Source organism: Thunnus albacares, chromosome 24 (assembly GCF_914725855.1).
Source record: "Thunnus albacares chromosome 24, fThuAlb1.1, whole genome shotgun sequence".
NCBI lineage: Eukaryota > Metazoa > Chordata > Actinopteri > Scombriformes > Scombridae > Thunnus > Thunnus albacares.
In genome coordinates, this window is record NC_058129.1 from 12,468,916 (window position 1) to 12,488,326 (window position 19,411).

Sequence of the window (19,411 nt, forward strand, 5' to 3'; positions counted from 1 at the left end):
AATTGGACAGAAAAAGAACAAAGAAAAAGGAAACTATGGTCATTGTTTTTTTGTTTTTTTTACCTTGCACTGTATGAAGGGTCTCAACAAGACAAAGATAGGGATGCGAGTTCGGACAATGAAGTCGATGAAGTCCCAGAAGGCCAGGCCGCCCACCTTCCTCAGGGCCATCTCCTTAACCTGCAGGCTGAGCCGGTACCACTGGTTTCCCAACGAGCGCTCAAAGCAAACCAGCACCACCTTCAGAGCTGCACACGGAAGAAACAAAGGAAGATGAGAGGAGGATGAGAAGGGCATGAGGTATGAACACTGTCATGCCATGATATCAGCTCTCACTCGTACCCAGATATGCAGCCTGGCTGGTGGACTCGGCTAAGCCCTCTCTGCGCAGATCCTTTCCCGTGTCGCCCGGGGTGGAGCAGTGAGCCGGGGAAGCATCTAGCATGAAGTTCTTGGTGCGGGAGGTGGAGATGATCCGAGGAGGCAGGAGGATATTGATGACCGTCTGCAGGAGCAGGAAGATTTCAGGCTGCTCCAGGTGGGGGCTATCTGCAAAGGAAAAAAAAACACAACCGTTGAAATACAAACAAGCAAGAAAAACATGGATCTGCATTTAAGTTTTAGCATTTTTAAGAACTAAGTAAAGACTTACTGCCAGAATTTTGCTATAAAATGAAATATCCATCATTTAAAAATGTAGTTATACTGTTATGTGTAGACTTATGTAATAGGCTGAACCTGAATCACCTTGTGGTCTTTATAAGACATTAGCAGCATAATATAGAGACTCCACAAACAGAAGCAGATGCCTATAAGCTTTTACCTTTGCTTCCAGAGCCCACAGTGAGCACAAAGGGAATGAGCAGGTTGAGCAGCATCCCCTCTCGTCTCTCCTGATTGGTGAAAGGTGAGATGACGTGGCTGAGAGGGAAGTCATCCTTCAAAGCCTAAGACGAAAAAAATAGAGAAAAAAGAAGAAAAAGATCAACAATCGTTTGTTTTGTGTGTGGCCAAGAGGAAGAATTACACTTATTTTTAGGATTACTGAGTCGTACTTGGATCTGCAACGCAACCAGCCGGACCACTGCTGTGCTGAAGGGGAGCGGTGGGGAGAGGTATGGGCTGAGGTGGAGCAGAGGAAGCCCATCTGCTACGCTGGAAGGGCCGACTACACCCATCACCTGACAACACACACACATAAAAACCAATTCTCAAAAAACAGAACGATAACAGAACATTATGTGTTGTTGCGTGTATTTTCATACCAGGTTGACGCACACGTTGATAAGCGAGCGAAGGTGCGGGAGGAAAGAGATGATTGGTTGCCGCTGCAGGGTCAGGCAGATTCCCTCAATCAGGCTGCTGGCTGCCTCCCACTCCACCTGTCTCCTGGAGAGCACACAAACACGCACCACCACCCCACAACACATCCACACACACAGTCAGAATATGTGTGCATACAAATGAAAGGATGAATTTAAAAAAATGCCACATTGTTGTCTTGTGGGATGAAAAGGAAATACAAGATGTTGACAAGGAAAAGCCATTCATCTTATTCCTTTCTCATTGGCTTCTTCTGAAATGACTCAAATGTGGCAAAAGATTAATATTTAAAGTATTAAATCTACAAACCGTCATGTTGAAAGTGATACTGGTGAGACACTTACGCCTCTTAATATTTCCCGCCATTAAACCATCACCTTTATGACTGTAATAAAAGCCATATTGACAGCAAATAATGCAAAGCTCACAAACACAGCCAACTAAACGCTGCCGTGACCGATCCTGGTGTGAAGCACACACCTGTGATCAGTGTTCCCTCTGAGTCATCAGGGTCCAGTCTTATGTCATGGAAGAAAAGGCAGGTTTGCTTTATTTTAATTAAAATGTATTTGTAGGCAGGATATCTAATAATATTGTTTATTCTTAACAACAAAAACTAGAATAATTCAATTAATCACCTTTCTTTTTTATTGTTAAATATTCAGCACATGAAATGTAGTCACCAGGATTGATTTGTTGCTTTTTGTGACAGTTAAATAAAGGTTTTGCCTCTCAGTGCCTGTTTAAAATAAAAATCTGCGTTGTGTTCCAAGGCACAAGACTGGACTCTGCTGGATTAGAGGGAACATTGCCAGTGATCCGTCGTCAGCAAACACATCCTCAAACACACCCCCACATATGCATGTAACTCCGCAAAAACACACCACAGCAGCACTTACGGTACAGCACCCACGAAGGCAGCGCTACAGAGGGACAGTGCCAAGAAGCCGTCTATCTACTGTACACACCACGGCACCGGCACAGCACGATACACTCACGGGGAGACAGAGAAAGAAGTGGGATTGTATTCAACAGACCTGGTGCATAATGCCTGTGGGCGAGCGCACCTGAGCGTAGGCATCTTGTGTATCTTGTTGAACATGCGGTCCAGCCTCTTGAGGATGAGGATGAGGGCGGGGCGGACGGCCTCAGACGACCAGTCGGTGATGGGCAGCATCTCCATGATGTAGCGCCGCAGACCTCGGCTCTCCATGGTCAGGGTGTCGTACGGTGCCAGCTTCAGCAGGGCGTGGGCGATCTCCGCCAGCCTGGGGAAAAGACACAAACAGACACATCTTTAGTGCTGCTTAATAAGGCTCTAGTAGTGCAATACTGGGAAAATTTACATTTTCAGTAAATGGGAAAGTAAGGGAAAAGTTGGGGGGGCTTGATTTATAGATTTCAAGAAAAATAACCATCTGTACAGTACTGTAGGTTGTTTTTATGGTTATTTACTGACATATTTACTCAAAATATTTAATTATCTTCTTCTTTTTCTTTCATTTTTGTATTTTTTTTAAAATTGTTGCTCATTTATTTATCTTTCCTTTTATTTTAATTATATTTAAGATGAATTCTGTCTGTGTTTTTAAGATACCTTGGTTTCCATCAGTATTTTTTTCCTATTAGATCTACAAAATTTGATCTAATAAAATATTTAAAAGGTTAATGAGAATCTGTATCACCATGAAAATTCCTAGATGCCTTTTTATGGAACATAAAGATTATTAGCAGCCTTATGATTCATGAAATTAAATCATTAAAACTGCATGAAAAGGGGAAAATAATGAACGAGTCACACTCTTGACTCATTTACTTGCTACAATCAACTTTACAAACCGGTATCACTAAATCTGATGAATAAATCTTATCACCTCATGTGGGACTTGATGTCCAGCAGCTCCAGGGCTGTGACGCGGGGTTCACCGGCTACGTTCTGCAGGATTTTGAGTCGCGGCCCGCAGTGTTTGTAAAATTCGGTGCAGATGTTTAGCAGGGACTCCCGGGGTCGACGGAACTCCTCCCTGGCGATGCGCTCGTCCAGCTCCTCCCTCGGCATGCCCTGGCCCTCCTCCAACAGGTGGAGGTTGTCCCTGAGAGCACATACACACCAACAGGAGTTCAGTCTTGGCTTTCAGACTCAAGAACTACACTTTATCTTGTTTGAGAAAGCCCCTCTGTATAATAGGCCTTACAAGGGTCATTGTTATGTACTGACCTGGTGTTGACCCCTCCTGACATGGCGTGGTTGGCTGTGGTGCCTCCTTTATGGCCCTGATCACAGCGGGACATCTGGGGAGCTGTCATGGGCCTGTGGAGTAGATGTGAGTAAGTAAGTGGCTAACAGGTCATCACATACTCATGCTCTCATGGCAAGCTACTTCAGGTGCACAAATCCAGATCTGGGTGAGAGTCTTGACCTTGTGAGGGCTTCGGAGCTGTAGAGGAGGGCCTGCAGGGACGTGGCCAGAGCGGCAATGGCTGCAATCTCATCCCTGGCGGCCGAAGCCGACTCCATTGTCACCGTGTTGCTCTTCAGCTTCTGGAGGTGGCAGGGGACCAAGGCCTCCAGCACCATCAGCATCTGGAGACTGGAGAGAAAGACAAATACAAAGAGAAGGAGAGATGTTTATGTGGTTTGAAGGTGAGAAGAATAGAGACCTTAGACGACAAGACATGCTAAGAAAAAGACAATTTATAACAGACAGAGACAAGAGGAAATCCATGATACAGAGTGAGTTTCCATACCTCCTAAAGGATTCAGGGGCGTAGGCAACCACAGTGACACACAGCTTGATAGCCTCACTGATGGAAAAGGCCAAGTCCTCATTACCATAACAGAAATCTGCAACAAAAAAGTACATCCCTCAGTTTGTTTTTGTTTTCACAACTCGAGAATAGCTCAGAGAATAATGAAGGTTTAATTTCCAAGGGCTGATTTCAGGTATTATCTGATGTAAGAGAGCGTCCTAATTTAATTAAATCTGAAAAAAAATTAGTCTACTAAAAGCATCATAACTGAATTGTGAGGCAACTGGTAGGTCTGTATTTTTAGCTTATTTAAACACTGAAATTAAAGCCTCCTTGACTTGACCCCTTGCTATGACAGCAATAAAAGTCCACAAAATGTGGGTGAAGGTGACAGTTTACCCAGAGATCGTAGAGGTTTCTCAGCCTTGACCAGCTCCAGAGCGTCCAGGGCGTCATGGGTCTCACCCTCCAGAGAGACCAGCAGGTCAAACAGACACTGGGCTGACACTCCTTTAGACAGACCAGTACTGGTGCTGGTCTGGGATAAGATGAAGACAGAGAAATTCACAAATTGCAGGTGTTGGGGAATATAAAAATGTGTATGTATGTGTGTATACTCAGTAGTCTTACGGTGAATTCTAGCAGCGGGGCCACACTGGCAAACAGCTGCAGGATGAAGGGTTTGCGGTGGAGGATGTAGAACTGCCTGCAGCAGAACTCAATGCCCTGCCTCAGTAAAGGGTTGCTCTCATAGTCAGCGTAGACCTGTCACAACAATACAGACCGGGTAAAGAGTAGAGTGAAAAAAGTCACCATCCAGTGCACACCAAATGTTCAGTTGGAGACACATTCATATTGTCTCTAAGTTAGATCAATTATTGTAGAAACAACTTTTCTAATGTAAATGAGTATATATTTTTTGTTTTTATATACAAGTCTGTGAATTCCCCTCAGGTTAAAAAATGCACATAAAACAGGTGGATGGAAATAACTATATAACTGTATACTGAAAAGGTGGAGAAAAGCTCAAAATGGCCCTTACAAAACATATTTAAGAGCTGATTGATGACTATTAGACTGATTAGTAGAAAAAGAAAGAAAATGCTACACTAAAACACATTTCTAGAGACTGGCTGCATGATCCATGTATCTGTACCTGCAGCATGGTTGGCAGCATCCACTGGTAACCGCTCAGGGAAAAGAGATGGTTGAAGTGCACGGCGGTGTTGATGGCGGTTGCTGTGTACTGCCTGAGGAGGGCACTATCCTCGGGGTGCAGCAGCAGCGCCCCGTTGAAGACGTTGAGGAACAGCATCATCTCGTCACCCCACGGGTACTCACTGGGCATGCCCAGAAACATTTCCTCCAGCAGCTTGATCCACAGCACCTTGTGGAGGGTATCCAAACCGAACAGCTCCTTACCTGAAGAAAAAAAACATCCTTATTCAGTATTTTTTAAAAATGTAAGGGTGTGAATTTCAGAAAGGATCCTGACATTATTGATCTTATGGCTAGAGCTCACAGTTGAAGTCTGTCTAACCTTGTGGCTCATTAAACAGAGAGAACTCGGCATCAATGGCAGTTCTTGGGAAGGATGGCAGGCGGAGCAGGTCTTCCTGAAGCAGGGAAACGTGGGATTGCTTGTGCACGGCCGGCATGTGTTGAGTGAGGGAGATGAGGAAGAGCACCCGACCGACCTCTTCTAGTTTACGGGAAAACACCTAGAAAAGGAACAGACCGGGAATGACAGAAAAACTAGACACCAGATCATGTTTTACCGTTCTGTTTGCTATTTAGCCTTCATTTTCAAATACCTGTTTCTGGATAAGCTCCTGTCCTTTCTCGGGCAGCATGTGAACCAGGTTGAGCTGTGGAGAGACTGATCTTCGAAAGGGGTAGATGTCTCTTACATATGTCTGGAGGAGGAAGATAGTAACAATGTATAAAAGTAAACATAAAATGTTAAAATATTGCTTCAAAACCAAGAAGAGCAAGTCCGGCCCAGCTCTTACTCCGTTGCTGTTGCTAAAAGCTTTTTACTCTATTACACCTGCGAGTTACAGTTTTTCTCCAAGCCAGTAAAATCATCACTTATGTCTTGAAGTTATACTACATTGCTGTCCAATAAAAAAACATTGCCAAAAGAAAAACAGCCTTGTTTAGCTACATGGAAATGCTTTTTTTTAGATGGTAGTTGGTCAATTTATCAATCAATCAAATTGCATTTAATTTTTCAGTTAATCTGAGAACTTCACTAAATATGTAGATACATGGTTTTCTTGAACGTCAATAACTAGCTTAGAGCACCAAATGTTTCTACTATACCTTGGAATAATGGATGAGGTTCCACCGTTTGTCCATAAGGAAGTAATGTGCAGATCTGGCCTCGGGAATGTTGAAGAATTCCAGGCACTCCTGGTTGGGGGAAAAAAAGAGATCATGGATGTCTTCGCTTACATAAATATATAGCTGACATCCAAAACTAAGAATAATAGCAACCGTGAAATAATCTTGCACTCCTCCTTTATTAGTGAATGAGTAAAGCACATAAAGGAGAGAACTATGGTATCCTGACAGTCCACTTCAGTGTTCTTACCTTCAAAAGGGCTTCAAACTGAGTGTCTTCATGGACTGGAAGCTGTGTTGGGATGTCACATTCGTTCTGCCCGTGCACTACCAGTGTCTTGGTTCCTGCATCAACAATACAGAAGAAAATGTATTATACATTTTATAAAAAATATCACATATTTAAGTTCTTTTTCTCAGCCTTGTCTCTATTGTACACATAATGAAATGCAATCATCATTCAAGAAAAAGATGTTTGGTCAAGGTGATTCAGAGACTGTAATTGCCAATGTTTTTAGCACCACAGTTCACCTGGCATGGACGCAGTGACCAGCAGTTTGACCTCACACTGCTCCTTCTTCATGGTCTGCTTGAGGTCCTTGAAGAAGAGCCCCTCCACGTAGCCGACCACCTCCCACAGGAAGGTGAGCGTGGCCGAGATGGCGTCCATTCCCCACTCGCAGGGAGTCCGTACGAAATACATGATGAGTCCCACCTAAGAGGGGGAGATTCAAGAGAGGGATGGATGACAGAGAGAAACAGATGGTTAGATTAAGGAGTAGTGAAGATATAAGATCAGAGCTCAGTTTTATCTGTTGCCTTACCAGGTAGTTGAAAAGGATGTGAGAGGTCTGGGCTGGCAGATCTCCGATGTTGAGCAGAAGCTTCCTCAGCATGTACATCAGCTCATCCTGACAACACAAGAAATACACATTTTGAGCTTTCAGCACACACACATTTACCCTCATTGACTTACAGTGAGTGTAACTGTGAATAAAAAGTCCACTACAGATTCTGATTCATCACATCTGAAGCTGTTTGTTCTCCAGATGTTTGCCTACCTGCCGGTTGCTCACTGTTAGTTTTTCCAGAAAGTGGCGGAGGACCAGAGCCGGATCTTCAATCAGACAGTTCCACAAGATTTGTTGGGCAACAGCGCTCACTGAGGAAACATTGACATTATTTGTGCTTGTAAATACAGTATGTGACCAAATACTATGGAACAGGCCTCATGTTTGTAGAGGGGAGACCCATGCAGCAGAAAAAATAATGCATTTTACTGAGAGCAGCTTACCGGCCACACCGTCCTCTCGAACCTCCCCATCCTCCATGAGGTGCACTATTGGAAGGACGGCAGCACAAATGCATGCTGGGAAAACAGCTTGGGGCGGCTGTAGCATGTGGTGAGTAGGAGTGTGTTCTGTTGTGTTCTCTTCATCTGGCAAAGAGCAAAAAATACATGCTCACCATCTTAGTTTAGAGTGTTAGGATTCTAACATTTGCAAATTAGCACTAATCAAATTTAAAATTGACCTGATGATGATGCTAGCAGAAAATTTAAGGGATCACCAAAATAACGAATGTGTGTACCAAATTTCATGGCAATACATCTAATAGTTGTTGAAATATTTCACTCAAAACTACAACTGTCAACCTCATGGAGGTGCTGAAGCAGAATTCATGAGTGCAGCAAAGTACTTTCATCCTCTGGGAACCATTAATGTCTGCACCAACTTTTTTTAAAATCCATCCAATAGTTGTTGAGTTATTTCAGTCTGGATCAAAGTGGCTGACCGACCAACACTGTCAAAACCTATTCCTTTCTTTCTTTTGATTTTTGTGTCATTCATACCTTCGGCACTGGCCAATGAGCGGACGGACCACACAGAACCCCTACGGAAAGAGTAGTTCCTGTGGGAGTTACTGGAGGCGCAGGAGGGGCTGACGGACAGACGGCGTGATGCCAGGTTCACCACTTCTTCTGCTGGCGGGATCAATGTCAGACATGAACAGTACAGACACAGGAAAAAACAACATGCTATCAGGGTACCGAGCTCTCAGCAGATTCAAATCAAACTCTTACAGCAGGCATCAGTACTTGTGTGTAGAATATGTGCTTGTGTGCCTGGTAGCCCCACCTTCTTCCTCCTGCTCGGGCGGTGGGCTGCATGTGGGCTCGTAGCAGGCCTCCTGAGCCACAGGGATGGCCGTGATGATGCTGGCCTCACGGCCCAGACGCCTCTTCTCTTCCTCCTGCTGCATGTTCTTCAGGATGTGCTCGGCTCGCTGGTGGGAGCGTGACACCGCCCGCGCCGAGAAGGATTTCTGGAAGGGGGTGGCATGGACGGGTGGTGTTGGGTCAAACAGCACAGAGGTAGACCAGCAGGTGCAGATATACAGAAGATTCAGAATGAGGGAATGCAGAAATAAATATAAAACTGACAGTTTACATTTTTCAGGAACGTGTGTGCACAGCTATTCTAGGCTTACTATTACATCTGCGGAGCATTTTGTAATGTAAAATGACCGGACAACACATTAATACAGTAACTCTCCTCCAGCACATTCACCTCATGCTCTAATGCCACCCTGAGCATGATGAAGAACACTGTTCGAGTATTGAATAGGAAAGATTTCAATCATGACAAACTGTGACACAAATAAATTTATTTAGACTGGAATTTGGAGAATTTACTGTATCTTGTGTACAGTAAATGCCTCATAGCATTTGCACGAGTGCTCATACACATACATATCCAAATAGGCATGATATGAAAACATAACCAGCAAAGTCATTCTCATCCAATGACCATGCATAAACAGCACAACACACACAAAATGTCTGAATGTCCGATGCATGCTGTTATTGTTTTCTTACAATCAGACCAAGAGCTAGAAGACATTTTTGAGTGTGGTGTGTATCACTGATCAAGATGCAACTATCCAAAATGACCCATGAACCTCCCCCAGCTTCTGATCCATGATGAAAACTTATAGTTCCCAATGGACTAAAAACACTAAATGGAGAAAATTTTCTCTCCTGTTATTAATGATCTGAGGTAACAAGATGCATCAGTACAAACATCCGGACAGAAATACCAACTTACTATGGTATGGACTGACTGAATTAATGTGGAGTACTAAAAACAAAGACAATTGTAGAACATGTGCTTGTAAGTCTTCATCAAAATCTATAAAAAATATTTTGATAATCATGCTTTTAAACAAAAAAAGAGAAAAATAAAAGGAAACACCAAGAAATCATTTTCACTAGTTCAAACGGCCATTTTACCTTAAAAAATAACAATTGAAATTTTAGCAGATTTCTTGGTGCAGTTGGTCACATTACACAAGCATAGCAGTAACAAATGTCTTTTAAAGCAGTCTAAAGTGCATTGAATCAGCTTTTAATAAGTTGTCGGGTCCAAAATAAGCTATATGTATCTATACGTTATATGGCCAAAAGTATGGGGATGCTCAAATGTGACGTCCATTGTGATCGTCTCATTCCAAACTTATGTTCCTTTATCTGCTGCTGTAACAGCCTGCACTCTTCAGGAAAGCTTTTCCATAATCTGTCTGGAACATGGCTGCAGGGATTTGCTCCCATTCAGCCACAAGAGCATTAGTGAGGTTGGGAAGTGATGTTGAATAAAATATAGGGACCCTGCAGCCAATCACAGACCAACTGAGATTATATAAAAGCTGCACTTCTGGGTCTCTTTTCTCTCTCTCTTTTCTGTCACCTACAAAGTTGAAAATGCAGCTAAAATATAATTGAATGCTCTATCATTTAGAGTTCCCTTCATTGGAACTTAGGGGCCCCACAACAAAAGTAGACAAAAATAGATGGACAGACATACTTTTGGCCATATTGTATAAGATAATCACTAAACTGAGCTTTCTTTACAGGTAATGTGATTTCATTTTGCAATGCATAGCACCAAATTTACACTGAAACCTAACCCAGGTGTGATGTTACATCTAGAGGTGCATTTGAAAGTAACATGACTGACAGTATTATGTAATTTAAAAAGTCCTATATGATTCAAAACTATGTGTATATATTTTACAAATACTATTAGCCTGACCACTTCTGCTAATAATAATAATAATAATAATAATATACTGAATATTTTTTTGCATTATGCATAATAGGCAACCCATGTGATCAGGGGAGAGACTTACAGACTGGTCTTCATTGATTGGGTCCTGGACACTGCCAGTGTTCTGGGGCACCCAGGGGGGGTCAAATATGGGGACACAGGGCATGCCAAGTATGGGAGATGGCAGAGTGAAGTTGATGCTGGGTGGAGGAATCTGAAAAGACAAAAACAGTACACAAAGGGTCAAAGTAGCAGAGTAGAGAGAGAGAATGTCTCCTCATGGGACAAAATGAAAACAGAGCTTTCATTTTGGGGATCAGTAAAAATATTCCATACTTTAAAGATCTGCTGGGCTCCTTCCTCCATGCGAGGCCACACCTGGTAGCGGAAACGCCACAGCGTGTAAAACTTCAGGATGGAGTTAATGCGCTGGCAGGCCTCCTGGTGCTGGAACTCGGCCATCATCATTTCGGTCACTGCGTCGGGGACCTTCACCGCACACAGAAGGAACATGGCAGCTGGAGGGGATTCAGAGAGGGGGCAGAGGGAGGACAAAAGAGAAAGGGAGTAAAGAGGGCAAGTGAGGGAACACAAGAGAGAGGGAGAGATGGAAAGGGCAGAAAAGAGAAATTACGGTTGAGGGCAAAAGAGTGATTCAAAGGTAAAAGTGTGTTATGATGGTGGTCAGAAAGAAACAGGAAGGGAAGAAAGAAATTAAAAGCGATTGAGCAAAAGCATTTGAATATCTAGGACAAAATGTTTAAGTAAAGCTACCAAATGAAATTAAGTTTCATAATCCGAACTCTGAAGGGCACAACAACCTCCAGAGGCAACCCACAGAGCATGGATGCACCGCCTGATGGCCGACTCACCAGCAGCGGCCGCCATATGTTCATCCACACTGAGCAAGAGCTCCCAGGCTGCAGGCTGGATGTCTCCGTACATGTCGTCGGTCAAGATGGGAGCTGCCTTGATCAGCAGTGAAAGAGGAGCCGGCGACAAGCTCATCACCTGAAGGGAAACACAGGTTGGAAAATCAATTTAACAGCAGTTTTGGAGTAATAGATAAGATTAAAAGGTAAAGTGTGTGGTAATATGCAACATTTCCTGACAAATAATTATGTTTTCTGTTATTTTTCCCGGTAGAATTTTTCATACCCAGATAATGAAAGCTTTTACATTTGCGGTTATAAACACACAATGGAAGGTACATCCTTTCCATAAAATTAATGTCATTATGTAATGGAGGGATGGCAGGAATCAATGCATTTAAAGTCCCTGCAATTTGCTTGGAATAAGGAGAACAACTTGGTAGTTATCTGCATTAGTCTGCAAAAAAGCAGCACAGAGAGAAACTCATTCACATATTGTCTGTCATTGCAAGGTTTAACACTGTTTTCTATGGGAGAACAGTGCCAGATTTTATTCTGTGCTCTAAAACAATGCCCATTTGTGCCGTAAAGCAATACAAAAAACCCAACTGAATCAAAGTTAAAATGCATCATAACTGCACTGTAGCATCATGACTTCCTCCGTTTATTTTAAGAAGGCTAAGTTCTTCTATCTAAATAATCATCTCAATCACGTTGATTTGACACGTGCACACAGAGTCACTGTTATCACCTGGTTGCGGATGTACTTGAGCATGCCAGTGTCCTTCTTCCCTTCTGTGTTGGTGTCAGTGGGCCTCCTCTTCATGGACGGGGTCCTCAGGCAAGACTTGTCTGAACACTGAAGGTACAGAGACTTTCATAAACCACCAAACACAAACCCATCCCTCATTTTGTTCATTAATCCATAAATAACAAGATTGGGGTTTTAGTTTAGTGCAGGACAGTTTCTGTTTGTGAAACTCACCTCTTTGTTCTTCTTGGCGCGTGCCCCGATGTTACCGGAGGAGGTGCTGTCCTCTCTCAGGCTGTCGACCGTCTCACCATACACAAGCTTGATGGCGCGGACCAGACGGGCGCAGGAGCGGCTGTGGTGCTGGTAGCAGCGTGGGTGGCAGAAGTCTATGTGGGTACAGATGAAACTCTGCTGGTTGCATAGCAGGATCATAATCTGTGCCGAGAGAGAGGGAAGTCGGTATGTAAAAAGCAACACGCAGACGCGGTATGGGCACATATACTACACACATATTGATAACCGTACATGGAGCCAGGACATGTTGCGGTGGTAGTTGTCCTCTGCTCCTCCTGTGCTCTGGCCCTCTGGCTCTATGCTGGGTTCACTGGTGCTGAAGGGGCTGCCTAGAAAAGGAAACAAGGACACCAAAATGTTTAAAACCTCAGAGGGAAATGTCTCGATGTGGAATTTAAGGTGCTTTTCATTTTTCCCTTCATCTTTTCCTGTGAACCTCGTAGCTTGCATACAGGATGCTCTTAATTAACCATCTGCTTTGAGCAGCATTGTTCGATTATTTGATTGCAAACAAAGTAAAGAAGAGGAAACACATGTACTATTTGAACTGGCTTTGAATTGATGGCCATTGCTCACAACTCTAAAAAATATAGTTCAGTTTGCAATGACAGAAGATTGTCCACACAAACAAGGTAAAATGTAGTGTAATGCCACTTAATTAGCAAATGTTATTTATGTGACAATTCAGTAAAAAATGTCTTTTTTAATTTTGTGTTTTATTTTTAAAGTATGCACCATCATAAAATAAAGAATTTCAGCATTATCGCCAGTGTTTTGTCTGTAACTTACCTATGTCAGTGACAGTGTCCCTGCTGTGTGTTTGTGACAGCAGCCCTTCCTCGTTCTCAGACTCCGAGTCTTGCCGGGACAGCTTGGTGCTCTTGAGGCTCCCCGCCCGGCGTATAGATGACAGGGAGCCACCCTTCTTTACACGGAAACTGCGTGCCCCTTTGATCTGAAGCAGCCGGGAGCCTCCGATACGAATCTTCCGGATGGGTGCTGGAGAGGTGGAAGGTGGGGAGAAATTATCTATCTATGTATAATAACAAGCTGGCAGGGCAGTAATAAACCAAATGTCTCACCCTGGGACTCAGGGGTCTTCTTGTCATCGCAGGTGGTGTCAGACTTCAGAGTATGACTGCTGCTGTTGAGTGAATCGTGTCCGTCCTCGTCATCAAGGATGCCTGCAAAGCTGATCTTCCTCTCATAGCGATGGCGACCAAGCTCCGGGTCCAGACGCAGGCGGCAACTGTCCAGATCCTAAAGCATGTGAGTATCATTAGTATTACATATTTCCAGTAAATTCACTGATTTTCTTGTATTATTCATTCACACATTCAATCCAATGGATGTATTAAGCATATTTTCTGCATAATGTTTCAAATTTCTATTAGTAAATACTGATATAATAACCAAACAACCACACAGAAATCATTATTTTCCTAATACTATTGTCAGTTTTTGCTTTTTAAAGTCAATCAACAACTATGGCTTGTCATCATGATCTGTCCAAATACACAGTAAATGTGACCACTAACCACAAGTGGTTCTGTGCGTGGCCGTGGTAAACAAGGAAAGGTCTCTCGCAGGAAAGTGGTGATTTCCAACAACAGCTGGCAGGCAGCCATCTTCAGAGCAAAGGGGCAGCCACATTTTGTAGGATTGACTGTGTCTTTGGGGTGGGAAATTAGTACAAATAAAACACTGTAGTTAAAGCCAAATTAGTTGAAGAAGTATAACACATGACAAATATCGAGAGCAGTTTTCTTAAAGGGGACATATTATGCACATTTCCATGTCTATATTTATATTCTGGGGTTCTACTGGAATAACTTTGCATGATTCACAGTTAAAAAAAAACAAACACTTATTTATCTTATACTGGCCCTTAATGCAGCCCCTCAGTTCAGCCTCTATCTGAAACAGGCTGTTTTTAGCTCCTGTCTCTTTAAGGCCCCCTTCCAGATGAGCCCACTCTGTTGTGATTGCTCAGCTCCCGGAAGATGCCCCTTGGCAGACTTCCACTGGCTCAGTAGGCCACGTAAACAAACAATAGCAGCAGGATTTCACTTCTTTTTCTTGAAATGGAAATTTCTCAAATACATCCGTGTATGGTCGAGCCCAAATCTGATGCGAAATATGCATGTGGACAACACAAAGACATAAAGGTAACATTGCAAACGAAGCAATCAGAGCAGGCTGAAGCCCTGGCTTTTGACTTGCAGGGCAGCATTTTTACATACGTTCACCTCAGGTTTTGGAACTTTGACTATGTTTAATATAGACATCATCATTATAACAGTATATAAATAACAGAAAATCACAGAAAAGCATGATATGTCCCCTTTAATATAGACTTTTGTGTCAATATTGTGTCTCATTTTTTGACTCACTGTCATCTAAATAGTCCTCTTCCTCGTCTTCTTTTCTCATTCTTCGTTTGGTCTCTTCATCGTAAATGTAACCCAGGATGTTGGCAGGGCTCTCGCTGTCAGAGTGACAGAGTTCGCTGAGCCTTGTTCCGATTGCCTGAGTGGGTAAAACACATAAAGACACCCACTCTTACAATAAATGAAGCCTTAAAGCTGTAAATTGTCAACGTTAACAATCAGAAGCCTTTGCAAAATCTTCAACTCACGTCTCCCCACTGGCAGAAATGTTTGGCAGCGTTCCACTGGAGTTTCTGGTTTCTTTTGTTACCCACAATAGGTGATCGCCCCCTGGACAGGCCTCGCTTGGTGATATTAACGTGGTGGCCCTTCATCCACTCTGGCCAGTTGCCGCGATTACAGCGGTGGACAAATCGGGCACATTCAAGAAAGAGGGAGGCTCGGGCCACGACCGGAGCTTCCTGTAAGAACCAGAAAGTAGATATGTCAGGGTGGCAGCTTTTGAGGACATAAAACAGTCCAAGATGACATGTTTACACTGATGCATCATGTGCAGAATACAAAGATTGGATTGGCGTATTCTAAAACACACCAAGTCCAGAGCAGCAGCAAGGATGGAGGCATCAGGTATGGTTCCTGGCTCACAGCAGTTCAAGAGGAACTGGAAGCGTTTCATGCCCTGTCGAATGGCGCCCAAATTCACCACATTTTTGTTCTTCATTGCCTCCTGACTGGCTGCTAGACGCTCCTGAAAACCATGCGGCCCTGGAGGAAAAGATGAAGAGAATAGAAGACAATAGAAGAGAAGCAAAGAGAACAAGGGGAAGGACATTTTTTTGAGTGGGTGTAATCGTTTGCGAGGCAAAGACTGCACTTGTTTTCCATGTCTACAACAATTCTGAAGATTATAGACATTGCATGAAGCAACATCACCATCCAGGACATTTAACAGAAAGCACTGAAGAGCCACCGACAAATGAAGCTGAGTGAGAGATGGACACATAGCCATCGGCAGCGGTTACACTTGGATTTTCAATTAATTATCTTGAGATATTCATTAACTGGCTTCAACAGGAGGCACACAAAAAAGCGATCATGTGGAGGAGCAGTAGGGACAAAAATTAATGTAGATCAGATGGAATCTCATATAATATATTCTTTATGAATCATATTGAAATGCCAGGTGTAACCGTAGCCATACAGTAGAAAGCTGTATGTGGACCATTCTGTTTTTATCACTTGACTGAAACTCAGGCACTGGAAAATACCACCAGACGTCACCACAGAAGAGATGGAGAGAGAACTGACAGCGCCATGCTTGACGTAGCACAGAAATTCGCTTTACAGCAGAAAGATGGCTTCATAGATGGGAGTTATTCCCAAACTCTTATGTCCTCCATTCCTCTCTTTACACCGTTAAGTGAAAGAAAGAGAAAGGGGATCCGCTGTTGAATACAGAGCAGGACGTGCATAGTTGGAAAAGAAGGGGATGTAGAATTGGTAACACAACACACAGTTGCAGGAGAATCCTGAAAATTTATCAGAGTGCTCTATTTTTTCATTATAACGCAATAACACTGGTTCTTTTGAGGAAGGATGATATATTTGGGCAACTACAGGTTGCCTTTTGTGGAAAAAAACAAACAATGTTCACTCCAACACATCTGAATGTCTGGCCTTGTGATCTCTGAGGCAATTAATTGCACAATTTATGGATAGAAATTTGGATGTCACATATATGTGTTTCAAAAAGTCAATGAAAAACACTGCAGCAATGGTTTGAATATATGTTTTACTTTTCTTTACCAAAATCCTGTGAAATTTGATGTAAATGCACATAATTTTCTTTGTTCATGGTTACTATGTAAATGTCCTAAACTCATTTAAAGTTACACTTCTATAATGTTGGGAGTTGTATATTTTAAAAAATGTCAAAATTGATGAAGCAAAGGCCAAAATATCCTTAAATCTAGTCCCTAGCATGGGTCAAGATCCAAAACGCATTATGCAACTTGATAGTAATGAGTGAATCAAACAAAAGTGTGTTTTATATTTTCATTTTTAAAAGGAAGATTCTGTATTTCCTCTGTCAATTGCTACCAAGTCTTGCTTTTCATTACCATTGTGTTGTTTTACATGAACTTTTTGGAAGCTAGTTTGTAGCAGACAGTTCAGCATAAAGATCCTGCCAAACATTCAGGAAAAAAGTGTATTTTTACAAACTAGACACTCTGATGGGTTGAAAAAACACTACATTCAGGCTAACAGAGTGTAGCAGGCAGCTATCCGGCAGAGCTGACATGGAGAATGGTGTACGAGAGAAGAAGAACAGACTACGACTTGCGAGGAGACAAGACACGAAACCACACGGACAAACAGAGAGGGTGAGAAATAGACAAAGGACGATGGGGGCGTGGGTGGGCGAGGGGCACCCCGGGGTGGGGGAGGTCTACCATCTTTCTCTTCTGTGTGGTGAAGCTTGGATGGATTCCTCCTGCCAGATCTCCATTTACCGAGCCGCTTGAAGAAATTCTCCTCCTCGTCCCTGCCGTACTCCTGCCCAGCAGCGCCGCCTTCTGACAGCTTCACCGCACTGGTGAACTTCACCTGTTGATGCATGAAAACACACGCACACACACACACACACACACACACACACACATATTCAATAATTTGTGCACATGGATTATTTCCCGTCTCGTTGGTTATGGATCGCAGGCTTCCATTGGTCGTGGTTTTGGACTGCCTGCTGCCGTGGTCCTGCTTGACGCCCACGCCTGCTATAATTATTATAAGTCATATTTCTATTATTATTATCGTTGTTGTTATTGTTATTATAGTTGTTGTGCTTCTCTGTGTGTCTCTCTCCCCACACATAGAGTACAGTCTAGACCTGCTTTATGTGAAAACTACCCTGAGATAACTTGACTGCTGTCATTTGGCGCTATATAAATAAAACTGACTTGACTTAATTAATGTTCTAAAATTAATAATTTGTGCTCTCGAATTAATAATTTGTGCACATGGATTATTTAATAAGTGCTGTTGAATTAATCATTTATGCTCTAGATTCAATAATTTGTACCGTCAATTTATTAATTCGTGGGCAGGGATTACTTAATTAGTGCTCTCGGTTTATCTATCTTTTTGTGGAGGGCATTCAGTCAGCCGGAAGTTTGAAAAAAGCTATCAAGAAGACATTTCCCCTGTAATGACAGTTACTTTCTTATGATTCACTTCAGGTTTGAGAGCAATCCTGAACCCTGATGATGAGTTTTGATGAACTGGATGACATCAGCATGAGCATGAAAGATTTTATGGTGAAAAAGTTATATTATCCTGTAGAATATATTTATGGGACCTCAGAGATAACGCAGTGTTGTGCTTACAAGCCAAAAAAGTATATCCACATATCTTAGACCAAGATCAAAATAAAACCTTATTAAATTCATGTTCATTCAGTTTAGGGTTCCAGTGTTTCCCGTTGGTCTGATGAGGGCTATCATTTACTCTTCTGATACTGTAACATGATACAAAAAATAGTTTATTCACTCTTTTCTATTGACTAATATCTATTTTTCATTATTATATTGTAATTTCTGCACCATTTAAACATATTCTATTACTAAGACATCTATATATATATATTTGAAGCATTAATGCAGACATGGGATGTATGCTAATTCTAATTCATTACTTGGGCAGGCGGTTGCAACATGCTATGTTATGACACTGTTAACCTTCCTGACCTTTGAACTCTGTCGTATGAAGGAGAGTCGATCCACTGAGCTGATATCCAGCAGGTCCTCGACACCATCGGTCAGTCCAGAAAGAGAGGAACGCTTCAACCAGTTTCCTGGAGACACATGAATATAAAGAAATGTACATGAAAAACTGACACTGCAGAACAAAGAAAAGTATAAAGCCACAGATGTACTGCACACACTGGGTTAGTGCACATGCACACACATTGTATCGAGGAAGAGGAGGGAACATCGGGGGGAAAGCATTCAGTCATTGTTATTGTACAGTCACACATATTCAGGGTATCTAAGCTCATAACGATTCACAGACTGAGGTTCATTCAAAAAAGGTACAAATTTTTTTTTTCTTGTTTCCTGATGGATTAAACAAAAGACCATGGTCGAGTGGTATTTGCAAATACACTTTTATGGTATGTTTTCACATAAGTAGCTGCCAGTTAGATGGAGTAAACTATGCTAAATTTTAAGGCTGATTATTTTACCCAAAGGCATACTGCCACAAAATCCATAATACCTAAAAACTGCAGATACTGCAATCTGTTTTTGGATGATTTTCAGGGTAAGGTGAAAACAGTACTTCTATCCTTTTTCTGGATTTACTGTATTAAGATTATAGGTAGGGATTAAATGTATCCCTGCCTTTCTATATGTCTGTCTGTCCCTCTAATATATTTTATTTATGTAAATATATGTGGAAAATCAATAATATCAATAATTCAACATATAAAAATTAATATATGATCCCCCCCCATTTAGTTATGTGGAATAAAAAATTGAAGTACCAAAATATTGGTTGAGTAATATATCAGAA

General features: G+C 42.3%; 1 protein-coding gene across 1 annotated transcript in view; it reads right to left on the reverse strand.

Annotated features, from left to right (window-relative positions):
• Positions 1-19,411, reverse strand: part of LOC122976688 (protein unc-80 homolog) — a 47,513-nt gene that overhangs the window by 8,633 nt on the left and 19,469 nt on the right. The window contains exons 21-57 of the mRNA XM_044345310.1: positions 18,586-18,692; positions 17,350-17,443; positions 15,429-15,601; positions 15,085-15,297; positions 14,840-14,975; positions 13,985-14,118; positions 13,529-13,706; positions 13,236-13,445; positions 12,678-12,775; positions 12,384-12,587; positions 12,150-12,257; positions 11,399-11,537; positions 10,863-11,044; positions 10,609-10,740; positions 8,559-8,745; positions 8,273-8,404; positions 7,715-7,858; positions 7,482-7,582; positions 7,245-7,331; positions 6,952-7,135; positions 6,671-6,765; positions 6,400-6,489; positions 5,889-5,990; positions 5,615-5,795; positions 5,231-5,496; positions 4,705-4,839; positions 4,474-4,612; positions 4,072-4,168; positions 3,744-3,914; positions 3,542-3,634; positions 3,198-3,416; positions 2,391-2,591; positions 1,266-1,389; positions 1,056-1,181; positions 824-947; positions 343-549; positions 64-248 (exon numbers count right to left, since the gene is read on the reverse strand). Coding sequence (XP_044201245.1) covers positions 64-248; positions 343-549; positions 824-947; positions 1,056-1,181; positions 1,266-1,389; positions 2,391-2,591; positions 3,198-3,416; positions 3,542-3,634; positions 3,744-3,914; positions 4,072-4,168; positions 4,474-4,612; positions 4,705-4,839; positions 5,231-5,496; positions 5,615-5,795; positions 5,889-5,990; positions 6,400-6,489; positions 6,671-6,765; positions 6,952-7,135; positions 7,245-7,331; positions 7,482-7,582; positions 7,715-7,858; positions 8,273-8,404; positions 8,559-8,745; positions 10,609-10,740; positions 10,863-11,044; positions 11,399-11,537; positions 12,150-12,257; positions 12,384-12,587; positions 12,678-12,775; positions 13,236-13,445; positions 13,529-13,706; positions 13,985-14,118; positions 14,840-14,975; positions 15,085-15,297; positions 15,429-15,601; positions 17,350-17,443; positions 18,586-18,692 — 5,498 coding nt within the window. The remainder of the gene's footprint in view (positions 1-63; positions 249-342; positions 550-823; positions 948-1,055; positions 1,182-1,265; positions 1,390-2,390; positions 2,592-3,197; positions 3,417-3,541; positions 3,635-3,743; positions 3,915-4,071; positions 4,169-4,473; positions 4,613-4,704; positions 4,840-5,230; positions 5,497-5,614; positions 5,796-5,888; positions 5,991-6,399; positions 6,490-6,670; positions 6,766-6,951; positions 7,136-7,244; positions 7,332-7,481; positions 7,583-7,714; positions 7,859-8,272; positions 8,405-8,558; positions 8,746-10,608; positions 10,741-10,862; positions 11,045-11,398; positions 11,538-12,149; positions 12,258-12,383; positions 12,588-12,677; positions 12,776-13,235; positions 13,446-13,528; positions 13,707-13,984; positions 14,119-14,839; positions 14,976-15,084; positions 15,298-15,428; positions 15,602-17,349; positions 17,444-18,585; positions 18,693-19,411) is intronic.